Source organism: Staurois parvus, unplaced genomic scaffold (assembly GCF_062004578.1).
Source record: "Staurois parvus isolate SC_StPar_1 unplaced genomic scaffold, SC_StPar_1.0 ptg001262l, whole genome shotgun sequence".
NCBI classification, from domain to species: domain Eukaryota; kingdom Metazoa; phylum Chordata; class Amphibia; order Anura; family Ranidae; genus Staurois; species Staurois parvus.
In genome coordinates, this window is record NW_028319058.1 from 326,313 (window position 1) to 354,232 (window position 27,920).

The 27,920-nt window shown below is 56.2% G+C and overlaps 2 protein-coding genes across 3 annotated transcripts in view; one reads left to right on the forward strand and one right to left on the reverse strand.

The window, feature by feature from the left end:
• Positions 1-4,448: 4,448 nt before the first annotated feature.
• On the reverse strand, positions 4,449-26,364 carry THOC6 (THO complex subunit 6). 2 transcript variants are annotated; one of them, XM_089660681.1, is made up of 13 exons: positions 26,256-26,364; positions 25,666-25,781; positions 22,611-22,675; positions 22,417-22,520; positions 21,840-21,877; positions 21,702-21,750; positions 10,052-10,123; positions 8,531-8,633; positions 8,408-8,457; positions 8,192-8,254; positions 6,576-6,686; positions 4,975-5,103; positions 4,449-4,606 (listed from the first exon to the last, which is right to left on the reverse strand). In XM_089660681.1, the coding sequence occupies exons 2-13, from the start codon at positions 25,779-25,781 to the stop codon at positions 4,523-4,525; spliced, it is 984 nt and encodes a 327-aa protein (XP_089516807.1). In that variant the 5' UTR covers positions 26,256-26,364; the 3' UTR covers positions 4,449-4,522. The 2 variants fall into 2 exon arrangements, with proteins under 2 accessions (XP_089516807.1, XP_089516808.1); XM_089660682.1 differs by lacking the exon at positions 26,256-26,364 and adding an exon at positions 26,218-26,238.
• Positions 26,364-27,920, forward strand: part of LOC149437739 (uncharacterized) — a 41,315-nt gene continuing 39,758 nt past the window's right edge. Inside the window, 1 exon segment of the mRNA XM_089660683.1 lies at positions 26,364-26,498. The gene's annotated coding sequence lies outside the window, so the exon portion shown is untranslated.

Below are 27,920 nucleotides of genomic sequence, written 5' to 3' on the forward strand. Positions count from 1 at the left end.
AGTATTTGAACCCCTGAGTAGATCCGTGTTAATATTTGGTACAGAAGCCTTTGTCTGCAATTACAGAGGTCAGACGTTTCCTGTAGTCCTTGGCCAGGTTTGCACTGCAACAGGGATTTTGGCCGACTCCTCCACACCGATCTCCTCTAGATCTGTCAGGTTTCGGGGCTGTCGCTGAGCAACATGGAGTTTCAGCTCCCTCCAAAGATGTTCTATTGGATTTAGGTGTGGAGACTGGCTAGGCCACTCCAGAACCTTGATATGCTTAATACGGAGCCACTCCTTGGTTCTCCTGGCTGTGTGCTTCGGGTCGTTGTCATGTTGGAAGACCCAGCCACGACCCGTCTTCAATGCTCTGACTGAGGGAAGGAGGTTGTTGCTCAAAATCTCACAATAAATGGGCCCATTCATCCTCTCCTTAATACAGTGCAGTCGCCCTGTCCCCTTCGCAGAAAAGCACCCCCAAAGCATGATGTTACCACCCCCATGCTTCACGGTAGGGATGATGTTCTCGGGATGCAACTCATCTTTCTTTTTCCTCCAAACACAACGAGTGAAGTTCAGACCAAAAAGTTCTACTTTGGTCTCACCTGACCACATGACTTTCTCCCATGCCTCCTCTGGATCATCCAGATGGTCATTGGCAACCTTCAGACGGGCCTGGACATGTGATGACTTGAGCAGGGGAACCTTCAGACGGGCCTGGTCATGTGATGACTGGAGCAGGGGAACCTTCAGACGGGCATAAAAGTGGCCACCCGCCCAAGTCTATAACTGGCTTATGAAGCAAGGACACATAAACAGGCATCACATAGTGAAAAAAAGGGGGAGAGAACAATGTTCTTGGACAACTTGCCAGCCAGCTTGCTAACAACCGAATTAACCTGTCTAACAGTATGCGTTTATAACAGGGGTTTAGTTAGCACCTTCAGACGGGCCTGGACATGTGATGACTGGAGCAGGGGAACCTTCCGTGCAATGCATGATTGGAAACCATGACAGCGTAGTGTTCTACCGACAGTGACCTGTGAAACTGTGGTCCCAGCTCTCTTCATGTCATTGACCAGCTCCTCCCTTGTAGTTCTGGACTGATTCCTCACCTTTCTTATCATCAGTGATCCCCCACGAGGTGACATCTTGCATGGAGCCCCAGTCCAAGGGAAACTGACAGTCGTCTTTAGTCTCTTCCATTTTCTAACAATTGCTCCAACAGTTGATCTATTTTCACCAAGCTGCTTGGCAATTGCCCCGTAGCCCTTTCCAGCCTTGTGGAGGTCCACAATTTTGTCTCTGGTGTCTTTTGACAGCTCTTTGGTCTTGCCCATGGTAGTAGTTGGCGTCTGACTGACTGTGGACAGGTGTCTTTAAAGAGCTCAGACAGGTGCTACTAAGTGAGATGAATGAGTGGAGTAGAGGTGGACTTTTTAAAGGCGCAGTAACAGGTCTTTGAGAGCCAGAATTCTTGCTGTTTCTTAGGTGTTCAAATACTTCTGTTCAGCCGTGCGAGACAAATACATTCTTTGCAAATCATACAATGTGATCTCCTGAATTCTGTCCTCAGAGTGGGAATCCCCTACAATGTGATTTCCTGAATTCTGTCCGCAGAGTGGGAATCCCCTGCAATGTGAATGTCAGACCCTCCATGATGGAGAAGTGGGAGAACGTGCAGAATCACAAGGGGTTCAAATACTTCTGTTCCTCACTGTATGTCTCCAGCACACCAAGGATCTCAGAAATATAATTGAAAAGTTTTATTAAAGCGATCACATCACAGCATAAAGTAGCAATGTTTTGGGGTTCTGCAGGACCCCTTCTTCAGGCATGTGACCTGGACACCAGGCACCCAACTATCCCCTATCCTGGGTATCAAACTATGATCTATCCCAAACACCAGGCACCAAACTATCATTTATCCCAGACACAAGGAACCCAACTATCACCTATCCCTGATATTGGCCATCCAATGATCACCTACATACCAGACTCCCATCAGCGAACACTGGACATCCAACTTCCACCTCTCCTGGACACCACTCAACTATCCCCCACCCTGAGCACTATGCACCAAACTATCACCTATCCTTGATACTGGGTACCCAACTACCACCTATCTATACACCAGGCACCTATCCACTATCCAGGACACCACACACCCAACTGTCAACTATACTGGACTTTGAGCACCTATCCTTGACACTAGGTACCAAACTAGGATCCATACCAAACATTTACCAAACTATCATTTATCCCAGACACCAAGAACTCCGCTATCACCTATACCAGACATTGGGCACCCAATAATCACCTATCCTGGACACTGGACATCCAGCTACACCCTATTCTGTACAAGGTTAGGTTTTGGGTTTCAGACAACATACAGCTAGATGTTGGGGTTTGGCTAGGGGAAGGTTATGTTTTTTGAGCCAGGGCAGAGGGAGGTTTACATGTTAGGGTTCAGGGAAGGAAGGAGTTATGTGTTGGGGTTCAGGCAGGGAAGGGGTTATGTGTTGGGGTTTAGGCAGTGGTTATGTGTTGAGGTTCAGGCAGGAAAGGGGATATGTGTAGGGGTTCAGGCAGGGAAGGGGTTATGTGTTGGGTTCAGGCAGGTAAGGGGTTATGTGTTGGGGTTCAGGCGGGGAAGGGGTTATGTGTAGGGGTTCAGGCAGGGAAGGGGTTATGTGTTGGGGTTTAGGCAGTGGTTATGTGTTGAGGTTCAGGCAGGGAAGGGGTTATGTGTTGGGTTCAGGAAGGGAAGGGGTTATGTGTTGGGTTCAGGCAGGTAAGGGGTTATGTGTTGGGGTTCAGGCAGGGAAGGGGTTATGTGTTGGGGTTCAGGCAGGGAAGGGGTTATGTGTAGGGGTTCAGGCAGGGAAGGGGTTATGTGTTGGGTTCAGGCAGGTAAGGGGTTATGTGTTGGGGTTCAGGCAGGGAAGGTGTTATGTGTAGGGGTTCAGGCAGGGAAGGGGTTATGTGTTGGGGTTCAGGGAGGGAAGGGGTTATGTGTTGGGGTTCAGGCAGGGGGTTAGGTGTTGGGATTCAGGCAGGGAAGGGGTTATGGGTTGGGGTATGGGAGGAGTAGAGTCTGGGGTCTGGGCAGGGGGAGGGTAAAGTATTGGAGTAGAGGAGGAGTAGAGTCTGGGCAGGGGGAGGGTAAAGTGTTGGGGTAGGGGAGGAGTAGAGTCTGGGGTCTGGGCAGGGGGAGGGTTAAGTGTTGGGGTAGGGGAGTAGAGTCTGGGGTCTGGGCAGACAATGGCATGTGTAACGAACCGTCCTGTTGTGATAACATTTTGCCCTTTCTGTTCCGGGTTTATCCCCTCGGTAGGCGGTCTTCCCGTTCGCCCCCTCGGTAGGCGGTCTTCCCGTTCGCCCCCTCGGTAGGCGGTCTTCCCGTTCGCCCCCTCGGTAGGCGGTCTTCCCGTTCGCCCCCTCGGTAGGCGGTCTTCCCGTTCGCCCCCTCGGTAGGCGGTCTTCCCGTTCGCCCCTTGGTACAGCTGTATATGTTTAGCAGCTGGTATGTAGACAGACATTCTACACTGTTGGTTTAGGGGGGGGAATGGGGACTTGTAGTCTTTCACTTCTCTACATTTCATACTGTGGTGATTGCGGTTGTGCTGTAGAGCTTTGTTCTGGGGGGGGACCAGGGGCCAGACTGTCTGGTGGGGGTGAAGGGGGCAGGGATTACTGCCAGGATGTGCTGTAATAAAGATTCATTCATTCACCCAACACGAAGTTCCGACTCGTGGTTTGGGATATCAGGGAAGGATTGGTTTTGAGCTCTAATACCCACCTTGGCAGAGCACTGGAAGACTTGCCGGAAAAGGGGACCATTGGCTGAGAGGCATCACTCCACACGAGGAAGCCCAGGCAGAACGGCTCCACCACAGCATGCAAGGAAGAACACGCACAAGGAGCCATCTCCAAATACTGCCCCCCCCCCCCCCCAAGCAGGGCATCTCCTACCGCTTCCTGGAGGCAGTGGACACGGCCATCTCTGACTGTGATGGCGTGCTCTGGTGAAGAGGCAGTCCTGGGGGCACGCCCAGAGCTGGTCGTAGGGCTGGAGCCGAGCAAGAGAGGGTCTTCACTAAAAACAGTATGAAGATTTGTGCCACATACACCCACACGCTGGGCTACTTAGGCTTCGCCATCGAGCTTGTGGGGTATTCGGTCCAACTTGGAAGGGGGAGGGGCAATAGAATACCTCCAGCGTTTGGATGAGGTTTCCAATCTGGTCAATCTCCCCCTTGATTGGCGGTGTCTATAGGGCCAATAAACAGGCAGCGTGTACACCGCGACTTCACTGAAGGCAACTCATCCACCAATCCCAGGATAAAGTAGGCATACGATTGGCTAGGCATCCTCAGCCAGACATTTGGAAGATTCTGCTGTCTGCCAGCAGGTGGAGCTGATCGTCCATCGAAAAGCAGAGAAATAACAACACAGACCAGGAAACTTCAATCATTTATTAGAAAAGAACAAAACCATAAAAACCACACAAAATGGGAGGGGCCAGGTCATGTGATTACGTGAAGGTCAGAGAGAAGGCGCGGTACCGGAAGTTGGTGAACACATCGATCTTAGAGCCGCTGCCAGCCGCCGTGAGAACCTGCCGAGTGAAACTGGATCAATGGCGGCACCAGGATCGGGAGAGCTCCACCCACACACTGAGCTCCACCCACAATGACCAATTTCCCTCCCCTCACACACACACTGACCAACCACCTCCACCCACGCTCTTCATATTGCAGCTCTCTCCAGGTTGCTTTTCTGTTACAGACCAGGCACTTATAACACCAGCCCCCCCCTCCCCTTGTAACATCAGCCCCCCCCTTATAACACCAGGTCCCCGCCTCCCTTATAACACCACCCCTCCCCCTAATAACACCACCCCTCCCCCTTATAACACCAGGTCCCCCTCCCCCTAACACCAGCCCCCCCAATATACGATTCTATCCGTGCAGGGAGGGGGCGTACCTTGTTCTCCTGGGAGGTCTCATTGATGCACAGGGAGTAGATGGAGCAGGGGGTGCAGGGGATCTGGGCGCGGATCTCTCCATTGATCTGGCAGTGGTTGATGTGCGGGGCCTGACCGGCACAGAGGATCTGACCAGAAGACACAGGGGGGGGGGGGGAGCCGTCAGAGGAAGACCACACACAAGGAGAAGGAGGGGTGGAGACATAGGTGAGGGGGTGGGATGTGTAACACACAGGCGAGGGGGGTGGGGCTGCGCGTAGCAGGTGAGGGAGTGGCACAGGGCGTGACAGACAGGTGAGGGGGTGGGGCTGCGTGTAGCACACAGGCGAGGTTGGGTGGGGCTGCGTGTAGCACACAGGCGAGGTTGGGTGGGGCTGCGTGTAGCACACAGGCGAGGTTGGGTGGGGCTGCGTGTAGCACACAGGTGAGGGGGGGTGGGGCTGCGTGAAGCACACAGGTGAGGGGGGGTGGGGCTGCGTGAAGCACACAGGTGAGGGGGGGTGGGGCTGCGTGAAGCACACAGGTGAGGGGGGGTGGGGCTGCGTGAAGCACACAGGTGAGGGGGGGTGGGGCTGCGTGAAGCACACAGGTGAGGGGGGGTGGGGCTGCGTGAAGCACACAGGTGAGGGGGGGTGGGGCTGCGTGAAGCACACAGGTGAGGGGGGGTGGGGCTGCGTGAAGCACACAGGTGAGGGGGGTGGGGCTGCGTGAAGCAGACAGGTGAGGGGGGTGGGGCTGCGTGTAGAACACAGGCGAGGGGGGTGGGGCTGCGTGTAGAACACAGGCGAGGGGGGTGGGGCTGCGTGTAGAACACAGGCGAGGGGGGTGGGGCTGCGTGTAGAACACAGGCGAGGGGGGTGGGGCTGCGTGTAGAACACAGGCGAGGGGGGTGGGGCTGCGTGTAGAACACAGGTGAGGGAGTGGCACAGGGCGTGACAGAAAGGTGAGGGGGGTGGGGCTGCGTGTAGCACACAGGTGAGGGGGTGGGGCTGCGTGCAGCAGGTGAGGGAGTGGCACAGGGCGTGGCAGACAGGTGAGGAGGGTGGGGCTGCGTGTAGCACACAGGCGAGGGGGGTGGGGCTGCGTGTAGCACACAGGCGAGGGGGGTGGGGCTGCGTGTAGCACACAGGCGAGGGGGGTGGGGCTGCGTGTAGCACACAGGCGAGGGGGGTGGGGCTGCGTGTAGCACACAGGCGAGGGGGGTGGGGCTGCGTGTAGCAGGTGAGGGAGTGGCACAGGGCGTGACAGACAGGTGAGGGGGTGGGGCTGCGTGTAGCACACAGGTGAGGGGGGTGGGGCTGCGTGTAGCACACAGGTGAGGGAGTGGCACAGGGCGTGACAGACAGGTGAGGGGGTGGGGCTGCGTGTAGCACACAGGCGAGGGGGGTGGGGCTGCGTGTAGCACACAGGTGAGGGGGGTGGGGCTGCGTGTAGCACACAGGTGAGGGAGTGGCACAGGGCGTGACAGACAGGTGAGGGGGTGGGGCTGCGTGTAGCACACAGGTGAGGGGGGTGGGGCTGCGTGTAGCACACAGGTGAGGGAGTGGCACAGGGCGTGGCGGACAGGTGGGAGGGGTACAGAAGGACATGAAAGCCTCACCAGATCCTGGTAGAACATGACTTGCTGCTGGCTGTCCTGAATGGGGAATATCGTAGTCGGTGTCACAGAACGAAGATGCCACAAAGAAAGCATGGGGCCCCCACCACACACCTGGAAGACATCAGGATCACGTCCAATCACAGAGAACACAATAATATGGTAACCTGCCGCTGACAAGGACAGGATCCAAATCCAGATTGTGCCGCCAGTCATGATGGAAAACGAGACGAGAAGCACCACACATGCAGCAATAAATGTCCGGAGACAGAACCGCCACACAACTGATACCAATTTATTGTGCGGGTCCCGAAGAAAGGGACAACAAGTCCCACAAGTCCCATAACCGAGATCAGAGAGCGGCTCCACTGGGTTGGACTGATGTGGCCGAATCCAACATTTCCATAGCAACGCGTTTCATCGCACAGCCTCTTCGCCAAGCTACCAACTTAACAGAGGATGCGCCTCGAAACGCGTTGCTACAGAGACGCTGGGTCCGGCCACATCAGTCCCACACAGTGGAGTCCATTTATATCAGTGCATTTGTGGTGATTGGCACAATAAACCCACAGTCCTTCCCGGAACTCCTCCCCCTTCCCCCAAACAGCTAACATAACTACAGGCCATCCCGGAACTCCTCCCCCTTCCCCCAAACAGCTAACATAACTACAGGCCATCCCGGAACTCCTCCCCCTGCCCCCAAACAGCTAACATAACTACAGTCCTTCCCGGAACTCCTCCCCCTTCCCCCAAAAAGCTAACATAACTACAGGCCATCCCGGAACTCCTCCCCCTTCCCCCAAACAGCTAACATAACTACAGTCCTTCCCGGAACTCCTCCCTCTTCCCCCAAACAGCTAACATAACTACAGTCCTTCCCGGAACTCCTCCCCCTTCCCCCAAACAGCTAACATAACTACAGTCCTTCCCGGAACTCCTCCCCCTTCCCCCAAACAGCTAACATAACTACAGTCCTTCCCGGAACTCCTCCCCCTTCCCTTCGACAGATAACATAACTACAGTCCTTCCCGGAACTCCTCCCCCTTCCCCCAAACAGATAACATAACTACAGTCCTTTCCGGAACTCCTCCCCCTTCCCCCAAACAGCTAACATAACTACAGTCCTTCCCGGAACTCCTCCGCCTTCCCCCAAACAGATAACATAATTACAGTCCTTCCCGGAACTCCTCCCCCTCGACAGATAACATAACTACAGTCCTTCCCGAAACTCCTCGCCCTTCCCCCAAACAGATAACATAACTACAGTCCTTCCGGAAACTCCTCCCCCTTCCCCCAAAACAGATAACATAATTACAGTCCTTCCCGAAACTCCTCCCCCTTCCCTTCCCCCAGACCGATAACATAACTACAGTCCTTTCTGGAACTCCTCCCTCTTCCCTTCCCCAAAACCCGACAGATAACATAACTACAGTCCTTCCCGGAACTCCTCCCCTCTTCCCAAACCCCAGACAGATAACATAACAACAACAGCCCCTTCTGGAATTTCTCCCCCTTCCCTTCCCCCAAACAGAGAACATCATATAATGTCCTTCCAGGAACTCCTCCCACACCCTCTCCTCCAATCCTAGATAGACAACAAACTGTAACCCCGCCCTCACCATCCAATCTGAGTCCGTGGCCAGACAGCTGATCCACTTCCCGTACTGGGGCCGGGCGCACTCCTAGGAAAAACAGGAAGGTGAGACACAGAGATGGACGAGCTATGGAGGAAGGAAGTGAGAGACAGGAAGCCGGTGGACAGAGATATGGGGCAGAGGACAGAAAAAGAGGGGGGGGGGGTAAGGTTGAGACAGAGATGAGGAGGCGCTGTATACCTCATATTTATACACCTCGATCTTGTGTGTCTGTGATCCGTTCCGGAGATCTGGTAACAGAATACAATGATCAGTGATAAGAAGGATAACCCCTCCCCTCCCCTCCCCCGTCACATCACTCACCCCAGAGCCGGACTGAGCCGTCCTCACTCCCTGACACACACTCTCTCTGCTGCTGCCGCAATGCCAGACAGTGGATGTAGTCCTCGTGTCCCTGGAGCGCCATCTAAAGGCAGAACATCACACAAGGACAACCAATCTTATAAAGACCACAGCATGGACCGCCACCCCGGGTGGACTCCCAGACCACAGCATGGACCGCCACCCCGGGTGGACTCCCAGACCACAGCATGGACCGCCACCCCGGGTGGACTCCCAGACCACAGCATGGACCGCCACCCCGGGTGGACTCCCAACCCTCCCAGACCACAGCATGGACCGCCACCCCAGGTGGACCCCCACACTATCAGACCACAAAATAGACCGCCACCCCAGGTGGTCCCCCACCCTCCCAGACAACAGCATGGACTGCCACCCCAGGTGGTCCCCCGCCCTCCCAGACCACAGCATGGACCCCCAACCCTCCCAGACCACAGTATGGACCGCTACCCCAGGTGGACCCCCAACCCTCCCAGATCACAGCATGGACCGCCACCTCAGGTGGACCCCCAACCCTCCCAGACCACAGCATGGACCGCCACCCCAGGTGGACCCCCAACCCTCCCAGACCACAGCATGGACCGCCACCCCAGGTGGACCCCCAACCCTCCCAGACCACAGCATGGACCGCCACCCCAGGTGGACCCCCAACCCTCCCAGACCACAGCATGGACCGCCACCCCAGGTGGACCCCCAACCCTCCCAGACCACAGCATGGACCGCCACCCCGGGTGGACCCCCAACCCTCCCAGACCACAGCATGGACCGCCACCCCGGGTGGACTCCCAGACCACAGCATGGACCGCCACCCCGGGTGGACTCCCAGACCACAGCATGGACCGCCACCCCGGGTGGACTCCCAACCCTCCCAGACCACAGCATGGACCGCCACCCCAGGTGGACCCCCACACTATCAGACCACAAAATAGACCGCCACCCCAGGTGGTCCCCCACCCTCCCAGACAACAGCATGGACTGCCACCCCAGGTGGTCCCCCGCCCTCCCAGACCACAGCATGGACCCCCAACCCTCCCAGACCACAGTATGGACCGCTACCCCAGGTGGACCCCCAACCCTCCCAGATCACAGCATGGACCGCCACCCCAGGTGGACCCCCAACCCTCCCAGACCACAGCATGGACCGCCACCCCAGGTGGACCCCCAACCCTCCCAGACCACAGCATGGACCGCCACCCCAGGTGGACCCCCAACCCTCCCAGACCACAGCATGGACCGCCACCCCAGGTGGACCCCCAACCCTCCCAGACCACAGCATGGACCGCCACCCCAGGTGGACCCCCAACCCTCCCAGACCACAGCATGGACCGCCACCCCAGGTGGACCCCCAACCCTCCCAGACCACAGCATGGACCGCCACCCCAGGTGGACCCCCAACCCTCCCAGACCACAGCATGGACCGCCACCCCAGGTGGACCCCCAACCCTCCCAGACCACAGCATGGACCACCACCCCAGGGTGACTCACAGTAAACGCTCCGGTCTCCAGATCCATGACATGGATGTGACAGCTGCCTCCTCCCAGGAGAAGAGAATTGTCCTGTATGGGGGCAAAAGGAGAATGTTACCCCCAGGACAGCAATATACGACACCCCCCCTTATACAGACACATATTATCATACAGGATGTATATAGTGCCAATACTTTGTGCTGTAGGATAGACAGTACTGTTACAATACAAGAGGGTTGGGGAGTTCCTGCTCATAGGAGCCTACAATCTAAAAGGGGAGAAGCAAGTCAGACAAAAATGTTATGACTGTGGGGGAGGGGGAGGCATTGTACAGGGTAAGAGCTCAGTTTTTAGGTGGGATTGGCCTCCCAGAAGAGAGGAGTTTTCAGGGATCGCCTTAAGATGGACAGATAGAGATAGTTGAACAGATTAGGGTAGGGAGTTCCAGATGATGAGAGAGGCTCTGGAGAAGTTCTGGAGGTGATAAGGGAGGTAGAGAGCAGGATGTCTTGGGAGGAACAGAGGACTATTTGGGCAATAATATGGGAGGAGGTTGGTGATGTAGCTCACTGCAGAGTTGCAGATGGGTTCATATGTTGTTAGTATTCTAAGTTTTATCCTTTGGGTGATCAGGAGCCAATGGAGGGATTGGCAGAGAGGGGTGGAGGACACTGAATGGAGGGCTAGTGGAGGGATTGGCAGAGGGGGATGGAGGACACTGAGTGGAGGCCAGTGGAGGGATTTGCAGAGAGGGGTGGAGGACACTGAATGGAGGGCTAGTGGAGGGATTGGCAGAGAGGGGTGGAGGCCACTGAATGGATTGGCGGAGAGGGGTGGAGGCCACTGAATGGATTGGCGGAGAGGGGTGGAGGACACTGAATGGATTGGCGGAGAGGGGTGGAGGCCACTGAATGGATTGGCGGAGAGGGGTGGAGGACACTGAATGGAGGCCACAAATAGAACTATATAGACACATTTTTATTACCAATAACCTACTAATATACACAACCCGCCCATCACCTGAACCCCTCCCCCCCTCAGGCTCGGAAACGAGGACACATGGATCCCATACATGACACCTTTTTCCAAAAATCTGATCTTATAAAAGAAAGAAGCCACGCCCCCAGAGACTGACAGACAGCAGCTACGGGGACCTGACATTCCTCCACGCCTTTGTCCAGGCTCCCAGCCTCCACCTGTCCTTCTCAGGACCCCGAATCTTCCCAACCTCACCCAGAATGTTGTGCACCACCACCTCGGCAGGAGGAAACCTGACACCGTGCATTCCACGTGTAGTAATGGACTACTAAACTGACTAGAAAAAGGGTCTCAAAATCCTGGTGAGTCTGAAAGGCTTCGTACAGCCACTCTGCATAACACATTCAGTAAAGGATCCCCAGAGCCCCAACCCACCTGCTTATAGACTTTTATATTGAAGAGGCATTGAAGCAAGAATGGTCCATCGTCTCCTCCACCCACCACACCCCACTTTGACAACCCCAATTCCCCACATAGCGATGCCTCAAGTTGTCCTTGGCATGGGACGAGCGCCAGGCCAAATCCTGAAACTTTAGAGGGATTCTCTCCAGATTAATCAAGCACAGACCCTCCCCCATAACCAGGCCAGGGAAATCCCTCCCCCATAACCGGGTAATCCCTCCCCCATGACCGGTCCGGGGAAATCCCTCCCCCATAACCGGGCAAATCCCTCCCCCATAACCGGGCCGGGGAAATCCCTCCCCCATAACCGGGTAATCCCTCCCCCATGACCGGTCCGGGGAAATCCCTCCCCCATAACCGGGCAAATCCCTCCCCCATAACCGGGCAAATCCCTCCCCCATAACCGGGCAAATCCCTCCCCCATAACCGGGCCAGTGAAATCCCTCCCCCATAACCGGGCAATCCCTCCCCCATAACCGGGCCAGGGAAATCCCTCCCTTATAACCGGGCAAATCCCTCCCCCATAACCGGGCAAATCCCTCCCCCATAACCGGGCCAGGGCAATCCCTCCCCCATAAGTGGGGCTGGGCAATCCCTCCCCCATAACAGGGCAATCCCTCCCCCATAACAGGGCAAATCCCTCCCCCATAACAGGGCAAATCCCTCCCCCATAACCGGGCAAATCCCTCCCCCATAAGTGGGCCAGGGCAATCCCTCCCCCATAAGTGGGCCAGGGCAATCCCTCCACCATAACCGGGCAATCCCTCCACCATAACCGGGCCAGGGCAATCCCTCCCCCATAAGTGGGCAAATCCCCCCCCCCATAACAGGGCAAATCCCTCCCCCATAACAGGGCAAATCCCTCCCCCATAACAGGGCAAATCCCTCCCCCATAACAGGGCAAATCCCTCCCCCATAACAGGGCAAATCCCTCCCCCATAGATCCATTATCTCCTGTGCTCAAGGACTCAGATCAAACAGGCGTCACTGACTAGCAGCGTGTTGTGTGTTCATCCGCTGGTGATCAGAGGTTGTGCAGCTCCATCATGAAGCTGGGGAAGCGCAATAAAACTGTAGAGGAGGATGAAAGAAAGAGCGCACCAACCTTGCGCATTACCTCCATAAATAGTGACTCATTTTATTAATAAGGAAATATACTCACAGAATGATTGTATAACAGGCATAAGTAACCAGAATCCAAACAGGGTTACAGGTAAATCAAAAAGGGGGGGGGGGATGAAGGCTAACGCGTTTCGGAGGGTGCTCCCTTCTTCATCAGAGCTGGGTTTGGCAGATAGAAACTTCAGTATGGCAGAGTTCCCATGGCAAGGAGACCTCCAGCCACTGAGTGTCAGTATTACAGCAGTCCCCGAGTGTCGGTATTACAGCAGTCCCCGAGTGTCGGTATTACAGCAGTCCCCGAGTGTCGGTATTACAGCAGTCCCCGAGTGTCGGTATTACAGCAGTCCCCGAGTGTCGGTATTACAGCAGTCCCCGAGTGTCGGTATTACAGCAGTTCCCCGAGTGTCGGTATTACAGCAGTTCCCCGAGTGTCGGTATTACAGCAGTTCCCCGAGTGTCGGTATTACAGCAGTCCCCGAGTGTCGGTATTACAGCAGTTCCCCGAGTGTCGGTATTACAGCAGTTCCCCGAGTGTCGGTATTACAGCGGTCCCTGAGTGTCAGTATTACAGCAGTCCCCGAGTGTCGGTATTACAGCAGTTCAGCCTGTTTAGTCATTGCTGGAATACTGACACTCAGTGGCTGGAGGTCTCCTTGCCATGGCAACTCTGCCATACTGAAGTTTCTATCTGCCAAACCCAGCTCTGATGAAGAAGGGAGCACCCTCCGAAACGCGTTAGCCTTCACCCCCCCCCCCTTTTTGATTTACCTGTAACCCTGTTTGGATTCTGGTTACTTATGCCTGTTATACAATCATTTCGTGAGTATATTTCCTTATTAATAAAATTAGTCACTATTTATTGAGGTAATGCGCAAGGTTTGTGCGCTCTCTCTTTCATCTTCCTCTACAATCCCTCCTCCATAACCGGGCAATCCCTCCCCCATAACCGGGCAATCCCTCCCCCATAACCGGGCAATCCCTCCCCCATAACCGGGCAATCCCTCCCCCATAACCGGGCAATCCCTCCCCCATAACCAGGCAATCCCTCACCCATAACCAGGCAATCCCTCACCCATAACCAGGCAATCCCTCCCCCATAACCAGGCAATCCCTCCCCCATAACCGGGCAATCCCTCCTGTAGCAAACTAGCTCATCAGAGATGGACGTGGAGTTCCCCTTTTTTATTAGACGTATTCCTCAATCCTTTATTCCCTTCCCCCTCCCTTCCTGAGAGGCACAGGGACAGATGTGTAAGTGTTAGAAGTTGCTGGCAAGCTGGAGCAGCAGGGGGCCCAGCACTACAAAGCCCCCCCATAGAGACAGCAGACTGTAATGGACCGCCTGACAGCACCTCTATCAATCCCTTGGCAGAGCCTCCCCAGAGTGCGGAGTCTAAGCACCGGAACACTTGTTCACCAGGGCCCCTGATGGTGGGGATGGACTTGGAGCGCTCCGGTACCAGGTCGCAGCTGCTAGGTATCTCCAACAGGGGTAGAGGAGTCTGACAGGAGCTCCAGGGGGCTAAGAGTCTGATGTGAGGGAGCCTAGTGATCCCTGCGGGATGGATTGATGAGCTAAATCAGAGTCATACAGGCCGGGTGGGCAACTAGCAGGTCGGTGAGGTACAAAACGGTAGGCAAAGGATAGTCGGGTCACACGCAGGGTCAATACCAAAAGATCAGATTTAAAGGGGAACATCCAGGAGCAGAGTCAGGTAGGCCAAGGGTCAGGACAGGAGATAGCAAGGTCAAACAATCCAGATCAAGATACTCACAACACAGGTAACAGGATACAAAGACCATTCGGCAACAAGTGTTTGTGCAGAGCTGGCTTAAGTAGCCCGCCCTGCACCTGACAGGCGTAGCCTAGGTCCTAGTGCCTGCCTAGTACTGTCAAGACGACGGGTGCGCCTGGGTCCTAGTGCCCTGCCACCTACACGTCTTGGCAAACACCTACGCCTGTGTAGACCCATGCGTCGCGATGGTCCCTGACATTGCCCCCCCCCTATGGGTACCCTCCGGGTGCCCAATTGATCTCTCCACTGTGGGTGATCACGCACGAACCCCCGCATAAGTCTAGGGGCATGAACATTTTGAGCGGGTTCCCAAGAATTCTCCTCAGGACCATAGCCTTTCCACTTAATCAGAACCTGGGTCTGGCCCCCCCCTCCTCCGACAGTTCAAGATTGCTTCTACCTCAAATTCCTCCTGTTCCCCTACTATAATAGCCTCTGGGGGCCTGGATTCCCGATCCGGAAATGGGTCTGTGGCTACTGGTTTCAGCAAAGAGACGTGGAACACAGGATGAATCTTGAAGGTCTCAGGAAGGACCAGCTCGTAAGCTACCTCATTGATCATGCGTTTAACCTGGAAGGGGCCTAAAAATTTTGGTCCTAATTTCTTAGATGGGCACTGCAATTTTAGGTTAGTCGTTGCTAACCAGACCTTGTCACCAGGCTGCAATATTAATTCCCCCCCTTCGTTTTTTGTCAAACGCCTCCTTGTTGTCTTCCTGGGCTTTAGCCATGGCTTCTTGTAATCGTTTGAAAAAAAATCCATCATGTTTTGGGTAGCTGGGACCGTGCTTTCCGCAATCAGGTCAGGCATGAATGTGGGGTGGAACCCATAATTCGAAAAAAACGGTGACTGTCCTGTAGCAGAGTGATTCGCATTGTTGAATGCAAATTCCGCCAGGGGCAAGAGGGTCAGCCAATCATCCTGTACAAATGAAGTGTAACATCTCAGATATTGCTCTAACGTCTGATTGGTCCTCTCTGTCTGCCCGTTGGTCTGAGGATGGAAGGCGGAAGAAAGCGAGAGCTTAATGCCCAGGGCCTTGCATAGGGCCCTCCAAAATTTGGAGGTGAACTGCACCCCTCGGTCAGATACCACATCCTCAGGAACCCCATGTAGCCCAACTACTTCTCTGATAAAGATCCTGGCGGTCTCTTCTGCTGATGGGGTCCCCTTCAGTGGTACAAAATGGCCCATCTTTGAACGTCTGTCCACTACAACGAAAATTGCCGTGTGTCCTTGGGATGGAGGAAGTTCCACTATGAAATCCATAGCAATCTTCTGCCAACATCGGGTGGGAATGGGTAGTGGGCGTAGCAGCCCCCAAGCCTTGTTCCTGGTTGGTTTATTCCTTTGGCAAATCGTACAAGATTCCACGTAGTGTTCACAGTCCTTGTTCATTTCAGGCCACCAGAAGGTGCGTTTAAGCAGTTCCAATGTTTTTGCCGCTCCGAAGTGCCCCGCCATTGGGTGATCGTGACAGTGCCCTAATACCTGTGTCTGCACCTCCTTTGGAACCACAATCAGCCCCTCTTTCCGTATCGGTCCTTCTTCGCGGGAGAGTGGTACTCCTGGCACTGTGGAACAAGCCTCAGATGCGTCCTGCAACTTAACTCTCAGTTCCGTTTGGAGAGCCAAAAAGTTTCCAGCAGACAGAATCGTATCCGGGTTGAGTTCTTCCTCAGGATCCTCAAACATACGAGACAGGGCATCTGGCTTTGTGTTCTTTGAACCTGGCCTGTACGTGATGTGGAATGATAATCGCAAGAAAAACAGGGCCCACCTGGCTTGGCGTGGTCTTAGACGTTTGGCTGTTTTCAAATATTCGAGATTTTTATGATCCGTGAAAATCAAAATTGGGTGCGCCGCTCCTTCACGTAGATATCTCCATTCCTCCAACGCGGTCTTGATGGCCAACAGTTCTCGGTCCCCGATGTCATAAATGCGTTCTGCCGAAGTAAGTTTCCTAGAGAAGAACTCCACTGGGTGTAGCAGTTCTTTGGGCCCCTTCCTTTGTGACAAGATGGATCCTACTGCGTTCTCGGATGCGTCTACCTCTAGTACAAAGGGCAGTGCCGTATCCGGGTGACCCAGAATGGGAGCGGTGGTAAATAGTCGCTTCAGGGTCTCAAATGCTTCTTGAGCTCCTGATGTCCATTTAAAGCGACTTCCTGACTTAGTCAACTGCGTGATACGGGAGACCAGACCTGAAAAGTTCCTGATGAATTTTCGATAAAAGTTGGCGAATCCAATAAACCTTTGGACGCCCTTTTTATCGGTTGGAGCTGGCCAATCAAGGATTGCCGAGACCTTTTGGGGATCCATTGCGATCCCCGCAGTGGAGATGATCAAACCCAGAAAATAAATGCTCTGCTGCTCAAAACTACACTTCTCTTCTCGGCCTTGGCGTATAGGCCGTGCAAGCGCAGTCGCTCCAGGACCTTTACATGGCTTCTGTGGATGTCTAGGGATGGGGAAAAAAATCAGAATATCATCCAGGTAGACAATAACAAAAATGTCCAAGAAATCTCTAAACACATCATTCACAAAATGCTGAAACGTAGCCGGGGCATTGCATAGTCCAAAAGGCATGACCAGGTCCTCAAAGTGACCAGACCTAGTACGGAAGGCTGTCTTCCACTCATCCCCCTCCCGGATGCATACCAAGTTATATGCCCCACGCAGATCCAGCTTCGTGAAGCAGACCGCTGTCCTTAGGCTTTGAAACAACTCGGGAACCAACGGTAGGGGGTAGCGGTTTTTAATGGTTACCCGATTTAATTCCCTATAATCCACACAGGGCCTCAATGTTCTGTCTTTTTTCTCCACAAAGAAAATACCCGCCCCTGCCGGTGAAGTGGAAGGGCGGATGAACCTCTTCTGGAGATTCTCCTCAATGTACTCCTTCAATACCCCCAATTCTCTCTCAGACAGTGGAAAGATACGACCAAAAAGGGATCTCAGAACCTGGCAATAAATCGATGGGACAATCATATGGTCGATGTGGGGGTAATGTGTCAGCCCCCCGTTTACTAAACACATCTAAATACCCGTGGCATGCTGCTGGCACAACCTGTCTTAAGCTAGCATCCTCCTCAGCACATAAGAGGATTTGGGGGCCCCGGGGCATGGCAGTTTTCCTGACAATAGTCAGAGGAAAAACTAAGAGACCCAATTGATCTGGGGGTTGTGGGCCTGCAGCCACGGAAGCCCCAGAATCACTGGAAAAAGGGGTGACGCAATAGCGTCAAAATGTAACAACTCCTGGTGGGAGCCCGATATGGTGGTGAGTATGGGAGGGGTTTCTTGGTCAACTAAACCTGATTTTATCTGAGAGCCATCAGCCAAGAACAAATTAAGCCCCCATTTCCTGGCCTGTAGTGGTATCCCCTGCTGGCGGGCAAAACCAAGATCAAGGAAGCAACTGCAGGCCCCCGAATCAATGATTGCAGTGGTCTCCACAGTTCTTTCCGGCAGCTGAAACAAGAGGGGTACCGCTAAGTAACTGGATTGACTTATGTTACTCAGAGACAAAGGAACTGTAGATCGTGACTTACGTGTCTTTACTGGGCAGTTCCGCACAGCAAGTCCAGCTTCCTCGCAGTAAAAGCACAGGTTCCTGGCACGTCTTCTCTAGCGTTCCTCGGGGGTGAGGGCCTGCCGAGCCAATCCCAGCTGCATAGGCTCAGAAGTGTCAGTGGGAACGGCTGGTGGAACATCGGCAGGAACGGGGTGACCTGTGCCCCTGGAGGGTGTCCAAGTAGCTCCTTGACCCTGACCTGTCCTCTCAGACCGGCGTTCCCGTAACCTGCGATCAATTTGTATCGCCAGGTCGATCAGATCCTTTAGGGACTCGGGGAGGCCAACCCGGGCTAACTCATCTTTAAGCCCCTCCGAGAGTCCGACCCGGAATTGGTGACGCAGGGCTGCGTCGTTCCAATGCGTGTCCCCCATCCATCGCCTGAACTCGGAGGCATATTCCTCCGCAGCTCGACGACCCTGTCGTAGGGCATAAAGGGTGGTTTCAGCCGAAACCGCCCGTTGGGGGTCGTCATAGAGGACCGACATGGCTTTAAAAAATGCGTCCAAAGTCTGCAATTGGGGGTCCTGCGTTTCCCTTAGTCTAAGGGCCCAATCCTGGGGTTCGTCTTGCAGCAAGGAAATTACAAATCCTACTTTGACCGACTCCGTGGTAAACGAACGAGGTTGTAAGTCAAAATATAAGTAACAGGCATTTTTAAATGTCCTAAAACGTGCTCGATCTCCCCGAAAACGTTCAGGCATGGGCACGCGGGGTTGGGCTGGTGGAGCTGCAGCCCCTATGAGCGATCCAGAAGTTACCTCAGCGTCAACAGCTAAGGCCTGGCTCTGAGGGGGATCCCCGGACACAGTCAAAGTGTCAAACCGATCTTCCAATTGGGCGCATTTGTCCTGCAGGGCAGTTACTGCCTGCGTCAGGGCGGACAAATGTTGACACATCACTTCAAAGGGGGAAGGATTCCCTCCAGACTCAGTCATGGCCGAATGGTACTGTAATGGACCGCCTGACAGCACCTCTATCAATCCCCTGGCAGAGCCTCCCCAGAGTGCGGAGTCTAAGCACTTGTTCACCAGGGCCCCTGATGGTGGGGATGGACTTGGAGCACTCCGGTACCAGGTCGCAGCTGCTAGGTATCTCCAACAGGGGTAGAGGAGTCTGACAGGAGCTCCAGGGGGCTAAGAGTCTGATGTGAGGGAGCCTAGTGATCCCTGCGGGGTGGATGGATGAGCTAAATCAGAGTCATACAGGCCGGGTGGGTAACTAGCAGGTCGGTGAGGTACAAAACGGTAGGCAAAGGATAGTCGGGTCACACGCAGGGTCAATACCAAAAGATCAGATTTAAAGGGGAACATCCAGGAGCAGAGTCAGGCAGGCCAAGGGTCAGGACAGGAGAAGGCAGCAAGGTCAAACAATCCAGATCGAGATACTCACAACACAGGTAACAGGATACAAAGACCATTCGGCAACAAGTGTTTGTGCAGAGCTGGCTTAAGTAGCCCGCCCTGCACCTGACAGGCGTAGCCTAGGTCCTAGTGCCTGCCTAGTACGGTCAAGACAACGGGTGCGCCTGGGTCCTAGTGCCCTGCCACCTACACGTCTTTGCAGACACCTACGCCTGTGTAGACCCATGCGTCGCGATGGTCCCTGACACAGACTCTCTGTCCAAGGGACCTGTGTGATTTCACACCTTGGGGAAGGATGGCAGAACCTTCTCCAGAGTTCAAGGCATTCCCTAGAAGCACAAACAAGATAACATTTGTAACAGATCTGGTTTCCCCGATGTTTCATGTCATGGATTATGACAGATGTTGGTTCTAATTCAGAGTTCGCCCAACTGACCCCGCCCTAAACAGCGTATTGGTCAGTTACTCAGAGCCACCCCCCCTGCTGGGGGACTTTTTAAAAACTCAGGCTAACAGGCCTAAAGAGTTAAGCTAAACACATCTCCCAATTTTTAACATGGTAACAGAGGAGATCAGAGACCCTTCGCTCTGCAACTTGGATCTGCTTACCTTAAGGCTGAACATGGCAAGTAACTTCCCCTTCTAACTCCTCCCTGTTATCTCTGTGCTGAGCTGTTTTCTATGTTATATATATATATATATATATATATATATATATATATATCTTAGTTACATCTCTTTGTAAATATTTTATTGCACCTGTTTGACTCTTTTAGTAATAAATCTTTCTTTCTGAAAGTGTTAAACTGTTTCTAAAGCGCTTACTTGCAATTCATGAATCCCTGCCTTCTGAAGAGACGCTACTGTGTTTGTTTAATCCTCTGCCCAATCGGCCTGTGGTGACCGTATTGGACAGGCGACTTTTCAACCATTACAGTGTATATTTGATAAAGAGAGTTTCCCCTTCCTCTGTACAAAAAGAGGTGGTGACAGTGAAGGGTTAGTTGCGTAATTAACCCGACCCAGTAACAAGCGCATTCAGGCTGCTGGTGCGTCGATTGCGTTCCATTAGCTGGACAATCGCTGTGCAGGGTGCAGCTGAGTGTGGCCTTGTTACACACGTCACATCGCGGTTTTAGATCGGCTGGTCCTTCGGTCACGAGTTTGGTGAGAAGGTCTGGGGTCTGACGCCGCGATCATGACACCTCCCCCATAAGTGGGCCTGGGCAATCCCTCCCCCATAAGTGGGCCATCCCTCCCCCATAACCGGGCTCGGGCAATCCATCCCCATAAGTGGGCCTGGGCAATCCCTCCCCCATAAGTGGGCCATCCCTCCCCCATAACCGGGCCCGGGCAATCCCTCCCCCATAACCGGGCAATCCATCCCCCATAAGTGGGCCGGGGAAATCCCTCCCCCATAACCAGGCCGGGGAAATCCCTCAAGGCCAATGGCTCACTAAAGGCGGATTCAACAACCCTCCTCTCCAGGGCCTTCCTATGAAGAGACTTCATTTCCTCCACCATCGCTTGCCAGATGCCTCAGCATACCGCACCATCACCGAGACCACCTCCTCCACCCAATCACCGAGACCACCTCCTCGGCCCCGTCACCGAGACCACCTCCTCGGCCCCGTCACCGAGACCACCTCCTCGGCCCCGTCACCGAGACCACCTCCTCCGCCCCGTCACCGAGACCACCTCCTCCGCCCCGTCACCGAGACCACCTCCTCCGCCCCGTCACCGAGACCACCTCCTCCGCCCCGTCACCGAGACCACCTCCTCCGCCCCGTCACCGAGACCACCTCCTCCGCCCCGTCACCGAGACCACCGCCCCAGAGATGAAAACACACCATCAGCATAGGCCATGATCCTCAGAGGAAGCTCACCTGGAATGTCCAAAGGCGTTCCTCCACTCTCTAACCTCCTAATGAATGATTGTAACACGTCTAGCAGAGGACTCAAAGGACAACCCTGACGGACACCAGAGTCACCTTAAAATGCTTATAAAACTCGGCTGTCAATCCGTCTGGCCCAGGCGACTTCTTCATGGCAAGATGATCAATAGCTTGAACCACCTCATCTGCCGTGATGTCCTCTGTCAAACCCACAGGAGAACTGCCATTTCCCAGTCCCCGAGCAGAACCGAGAAAACCTGACATGCTTGTCCTCTATAGGTCCGTCCGACCCAGGAGGTCAGCATAACATGACCTGGAGGATTCCAGGATCCCCGACTTTGTCAAGGAAGGAACATTAGAGTGTAAGCTGCTGTGGTGTAGAGGCTGATGTCATCAGACCCGGAAAGAAGTGCAGAATTGTACAAACACGGGATCCATAGACCAACATTGGGTCAGAACACACATCTCCTCACCATCGGGTTCAGGACCAGGCTGTTGATTTCTGGAGTTTCTAGATTGTTCCTGGAGGAATAAGAACACGGAGAGATGATAGGAGATTGTCAGTCACATGGACACCATTACCAGGAACCATTGCAATCCTCAGATCTTACCTGCTGGGGGCCACACGGCTCCATGACGCCACACAGCCCTACAAGACATGAGAGGGGGACGAGAGTTACAGAACTTCACACAATGGGGAGGAGCATTCACTACACGGGGAGGAGGGGCGACCACTACACGGGGAGGAGGGGGAGCAATAACTACACAGGGAAGGGAGGCCACCACACGGGGAGGAGGGGCGACCACTACACGGGGAGGAGGGGCGACCACTACACGGGGAGGAGGGGGAGGAGCAACAATCACTACACAGGGAAGGGAGGCCACTACACGGGGAGGAGGAGCAGCAATCACTACACGGGGAGGAGGGGAGGCCACTACACGGGGAGGAGGAGCAGCAATCACTACACGGGGAGGAGGGGAGGCCACTACACGGGGAGGAGGAGCAGCAATCACTACACGGGGAGGAGGGGAGGCCACTACACGGGGAGGAGGGGAGGCCACTACACGGGGAGGAGGGGAGGCCACTACACGGGGAGGAGGGGAGGCCACTACACGGGGAGGAGGGGAGGCCACTACACGGGAAGGAGGAGGAGGAGCAATCACTACACGGGGAGGAAGACAGATCACCTTCTTACACAGGTCGGTCCACAGCCAGCCCTTCACTTCATTGTCCCCGGCACTGATCAGGTGACGTTCTGTAGAGCTCAGGCAGTAGATGGGACCCGCATGTGCTGTGGACAGAGGTGACACCATTACTGGAATGTTCCATTTTGCAGAGAGTGGACACTACATGGGATGGAAGAACCCCTCCGACTGCTCACCCTGGAACACCGCTGCAGGCTCCTTGTTCTGTTCCTTGGCCTCAGAGCTAAGAGCGGAGGAGAGGCTGCGGAGATAGCAAAGAGTTACAGGGCCACCTGACACCATCGTGTCACCTCCACCGTGCTCACCTCAACGCCCCACCCACACCGTGCTCACCTCAACGCCCCACCCACACCGTGCTCACCTCAACGCCCCACCCACACCACCGGGCTCACCTCAACGCCCCACCCACACCGTGCTCACCTCAACGCCCCACCCACACCACCGGGCTCACCTCAACGCCCCACCCACACCGTGCTCACCTCAACGCCCCACCCACACCACCGGGCTCACCTCAACGCCCCACCCACACCGTGCTCACCTCAACGCCCCACCCACACCACCGGGCTCACCTCAACGCCCCACCCCCACCGGGCTCACCTCAACGCCCCACCCACACCACCGGGCTCACCTCAACGCCCCACCCACACCACCGGGCTCACCTCAACGCCTAACCTCCACCGGGCTCACCTCAACGCCCCACCCCCACCGGGCTCACCTCAACGCCCCACCCACACCACCGTGCTCACCTCAACGCCCCACCCACACCACCGTGCTCACCTCAACGCCCCACCCACACCACCGGGCTCACCTCAACGCCCCACCCACACCACCGGGCTCACCTCAACGCCCCACCCACACCACCGGGCTCACCTCAACGCCCCACCCACACCACCGGGCTCACCTCAACGCCCCACCCACACCACCGGGCTCACCTCAACGCCCCACCCACACCACCGGGCTCACCTCAACGCCCCACCCACACCACCGGGCTCACCTCAACGCCCCACCCACACCACCGGGCTCACCTCAACGCCCCACCCCCACCGGGCTCACCTCAACGCCCCACCCACACCACCGGGCTCACCTCAACGCCCCACCCACACCACCGGGCTCACCTCAACGCCCCACCCACACCACCGGGCTCACCTCAACGCCCCACCCACACCACCGGGCTCACCTCAACGCCTAACCTCCACCGGGCTCACCTCAACGCCCCACCCCCACCGGGCTCACCTCAACGCCCCACCCACACCACCGGGCTCACCTCAACGCCCCACCCACACCACCGTGCTCACCTCAACGCCCCACCCACACCACCGGGCTCACCTCAACGCCCCACCCACACCACCGGGCTCACCTCAACGCCCCACCCACACCACCGGGCTCACCTCAACGCCCCACCTCCACCGGGCTCACCTCAACGCCCCACCCACACCACCGGGCTCACCTCAACGCCCCACCCACACCACCGGGCTCACCTCAACGCCCCACCCACACCACCGGGCTCACCTCAACGCCCCACCCACACAACCGGGCTCACCTCAACGCCCCACCCACACAACCGGGCTCACCTCAACGCCTAACCTCCACCGGGCTCACCTCAACGCCCCACCCGCACTGGGCTCACCTCAACGCCCCACCCCCACCGGGCTCACCTCAACGCCCCACCCCCACCGTGCTCACCTCAACTCCCCACCCACACCACCGGGCTCACCTCAACGCCTAACCTCCACCGGGCTCACCTCAACGCCCCACCCACACCACCGGGCTCACCTCAACGCCCCACCCACACCACCGGGCTCACCTCAACGCCTCACCTCCACCGGGCTCACCTCAACGCCCCACCCGCACCGGGCTCACCTCAACGCCCCACCCCCACCGGGCTCACCTCAACGCCCCACCCCCACCGGGCTCACCTCAACGCCCCACCCCCACCGGGCTCACCTCAACGCCCCACCCGCACCGGGCTCACCTCAGCGCCCCACCCGCAGCGGGCTCACCTCAGCGCCCCACCCGCAGCGGGCTCACCTCAACGCCCCACCCGCACCGGGCTCACCTCAACGCCCCACCCGCACCGGGCTCACCTCAACGCCCCACCCGCACCGGACTCACCTCAACGCCCCACCCGCACCGGACTCACCTCAACGCCCCACCCACACCACCGGGCTCACCTCAACGCCTAACCTCCACCGGGCTCACCTCAACGCCCCACCCACACCACCGGGCTCACCTCAACGCCCCACCCACACCACCGGGCTCACCTCAACGCCCCACCCACACCACCGGGCTCACCTCAACGCCCCACCCACACCACCGGGCTCACCTCAACGCCTAACCTCCACCGGGCTCACCTCAACGCCTAACCTCCACCGGGCTCACCTCAACGCCCCACCCGCACCGGGCTCACCTCAACGCCCCACCCACACCACCGGGCTCACCTCAACGCCCCACCCCCACCGGGCTCACCTCAACGCCCCACCCACACCACCGGGCTCACCTCAACGCCCCACCCACACCACCGGGCTCACCTCAACGCCCCACCCCCACCGGGCTCACCTCAACGCCCCACCCCCACCGGGCTCACCTCAACGCCCCACCCCCACCGGGCTCACCTCAACGCCCCACCCACACCACCGGGCTCACCTCAACGCCCCACCCCCACCGGGCTCACCTCAACGCCCCACCCCCACCGGGCTCACCTCAACGCCCCACCCGCACCGGGCTCACCTCAACGCCCCACCCGCACCGGGCTCACCTCAACGCCCCACCCGCACCGGGCTCACCTCAACGCCCCACCCGCACCGGGCTCACCTCAACGCCCCACCCGCACCGGGCTCACCTCAACGCCCCACCCGCACCGGGCTCACCTCAACGCCCCACCCGCACCGGGCTCACCTCAACGCCTCACCCGCACCGGGCTCACCTCAACGCCCCACCCGCACCGGGCTCACCTCAACGCCCCACCCGCACCGGGCTCACCTCAACGCCCCACCCGCACCGGGCTCACCTCAACGCCCCACCCGCACCGGGCTCACCTCAACGCCCCACCCGCACCGGGCTCACCTCAACGCCCCACCCGCACCGGGCTCACCTCAACGCCCCACCCGCACCGGGCTCACCTCAACGCCCCACCCGCACCGGGCTCACCTCAACGCCCCACCCGCACCAGACTCACCTCAACGCCCCACCCACACCAGACTCACCTCAACGCCCCACCCACACCGGACTCACCTGAACACCCCAATCTGACCCAGGTTGTTCCCAACAGCCAAATATTTTCCACATGGAGAGAAGCACTGACTGAACACCGTCATGTGGAGGAGCTCCAAAGAGCGACCAAAATCCATCTGCAAAAGAGTCGCCACAGAATTATCACCCTACACCATGAATACACCCCCCAGAGGAAATTGACCTCCACCCCATAGGAGATCTGGCCCCCCCATACACCCCCCAGAGGAAATTGGACCCCCACCCCATAGGAGATCTGGCCCCCCCATACACCCCGCAGAGGAGATCTGACCCCCACCCCAGAGGAGATATGGCCCCCACCCCAGAGGAGATATGGCCCCCCCATACACCCCCCATAGGAGATCTGACCCCCCAATACACCCCCAGAGGAGATCTGACCCCCCCCCATACACCCCCCAGAGGAGATCTGACACCCCCCCCTCATACACCCCCCAGAGGAGATCTGACCGCCCCCCCCATACACCCCCCAGAGGAGATCTGACCCCTCTATACACCCCCCAGAGGAAATATGACCCCCCCCGGAATGCCCCTTCCTTTTCGGTTTAGCCGTTTTCTGACGTCACATCGCGCACCTCTGCCGGTAATATGATGTCACGTGATTATGAGGTTTGCTGTGGGCGGGAATTTAGCGTCGCCGGGTGATGACGTTATATCGGGTGGTGTGTAATCGGTGGGCGGGGCGCGCAGAAGGACACGTGATCGGCGTACGTACGTCACGTCCCTCACGCGCCGTCCCCGAGTGTGGTGCGACACCAGCGGAGGCCGAACCGGAACCGACACCAACCTGAGCCTGCCCGGGGCCCCGGGAGAGACAGGTGAGGGGCCACACCGATCACATGACCCGCCCCGCCGCCCGGGACCGACAATACCGGCCGGATAATACCGACACCGACCGACAGATGTCATCCCCTCCTCCACCTCAGCGACCGAGACTGACATGAGGGCCACCGGGGGGTGCGGCCCGAGAGACCCATAGACACCCCACGTCACCCCGAAATTGTCTCCTCCCCCACCGAACCCCAACATGTCCCCTCCCCCCACCGAATTCCAACTTGTCCCCTTCTGCTGAACCCCAACTTGTCCCCTCCCCCCACAGAACCCCAATTTGTCCCCCCCACTGAACCCCAACGTGCCTCCTCTCCCCCACTGAACCCCAACATGTTCCCTCCTGAACCCTATTTCCCCTCCCCCCACTGAACCCCATGTTCCCCCTTCCATTGAACCCCAACATGTCCCCTTCCCCCACTTAATCCCAAAATATCCCCTCCCTAGCTAAACCCTGAAGTATACCTCTCCTCACTGCACCCCAATATATTCCTTAACATATGAAGGGTCCCCGTAATCCATGATCTGTAGAACGTATGAACGGTCCCCATAATCCATGATCTGTAGAATGTATGAAGGGTCCCCATAATCCATGATCTGTAGAACGTATGAAGGGTCCCCGTAATCCATGATCTAGAACGTATGAAGGGTCCCCGTAATCCATGATCTGTAGAACGTATGAAGGGTCCCCATAATCCATGATCTGTAGAACGTATGAAGGGTCCCCATGATCTGTAGAGAAGGGTCCCCGTAATCCATGATCTGTAGAACGTATGAAGGGTCCCCATAATCCATGATCTGTAGAACGTATGAACGGTCCCCATAATCCATGATCTGTAGAACGTATGAAGGGTCCCCATAATCCATGATCTGTAGAACGTATGAAGGGTCCCCATAATCCATGTTCTGTAGAACGTATGAAGGGTCCCCATAATCCATGATCTGTAGAACGTGTGAAGGGTCGTTCTTCCTATAATCCATGATCTGTAGAACGTATGAAGGGTCCCCATAATCCATGATCTGTAGAACGTATGAAGGGTCCTCCTCCCCATAATCCATGATCTGTAGAACGTATGAAGGGTCCCCATAATCCATGATCTAGAACGTATGGAGGGTCCCCATAATCCATGATCTAGAACGTATGAAGGGTCCCCATAATCTAGAACGTATGAAGGGTCCCCATAATCCATGATCTAGAAGGTATGAAGGGTCCTCCTCCCCATAATCCATGATCTGTAGAACGTATGAAGGGTCCCCCTCCCCATAATGCATGATCTGTAGAACGTGTGAAGGGTCGTTCTTCCTATAATCCATGATCTGTAGAACGTATGAAGGGTCCCCATAATCCATGATCTGTAGAACGTATGAAGGGTCCTCCTCCCCATAATCCATGATCTGTAGAACGTATGAAG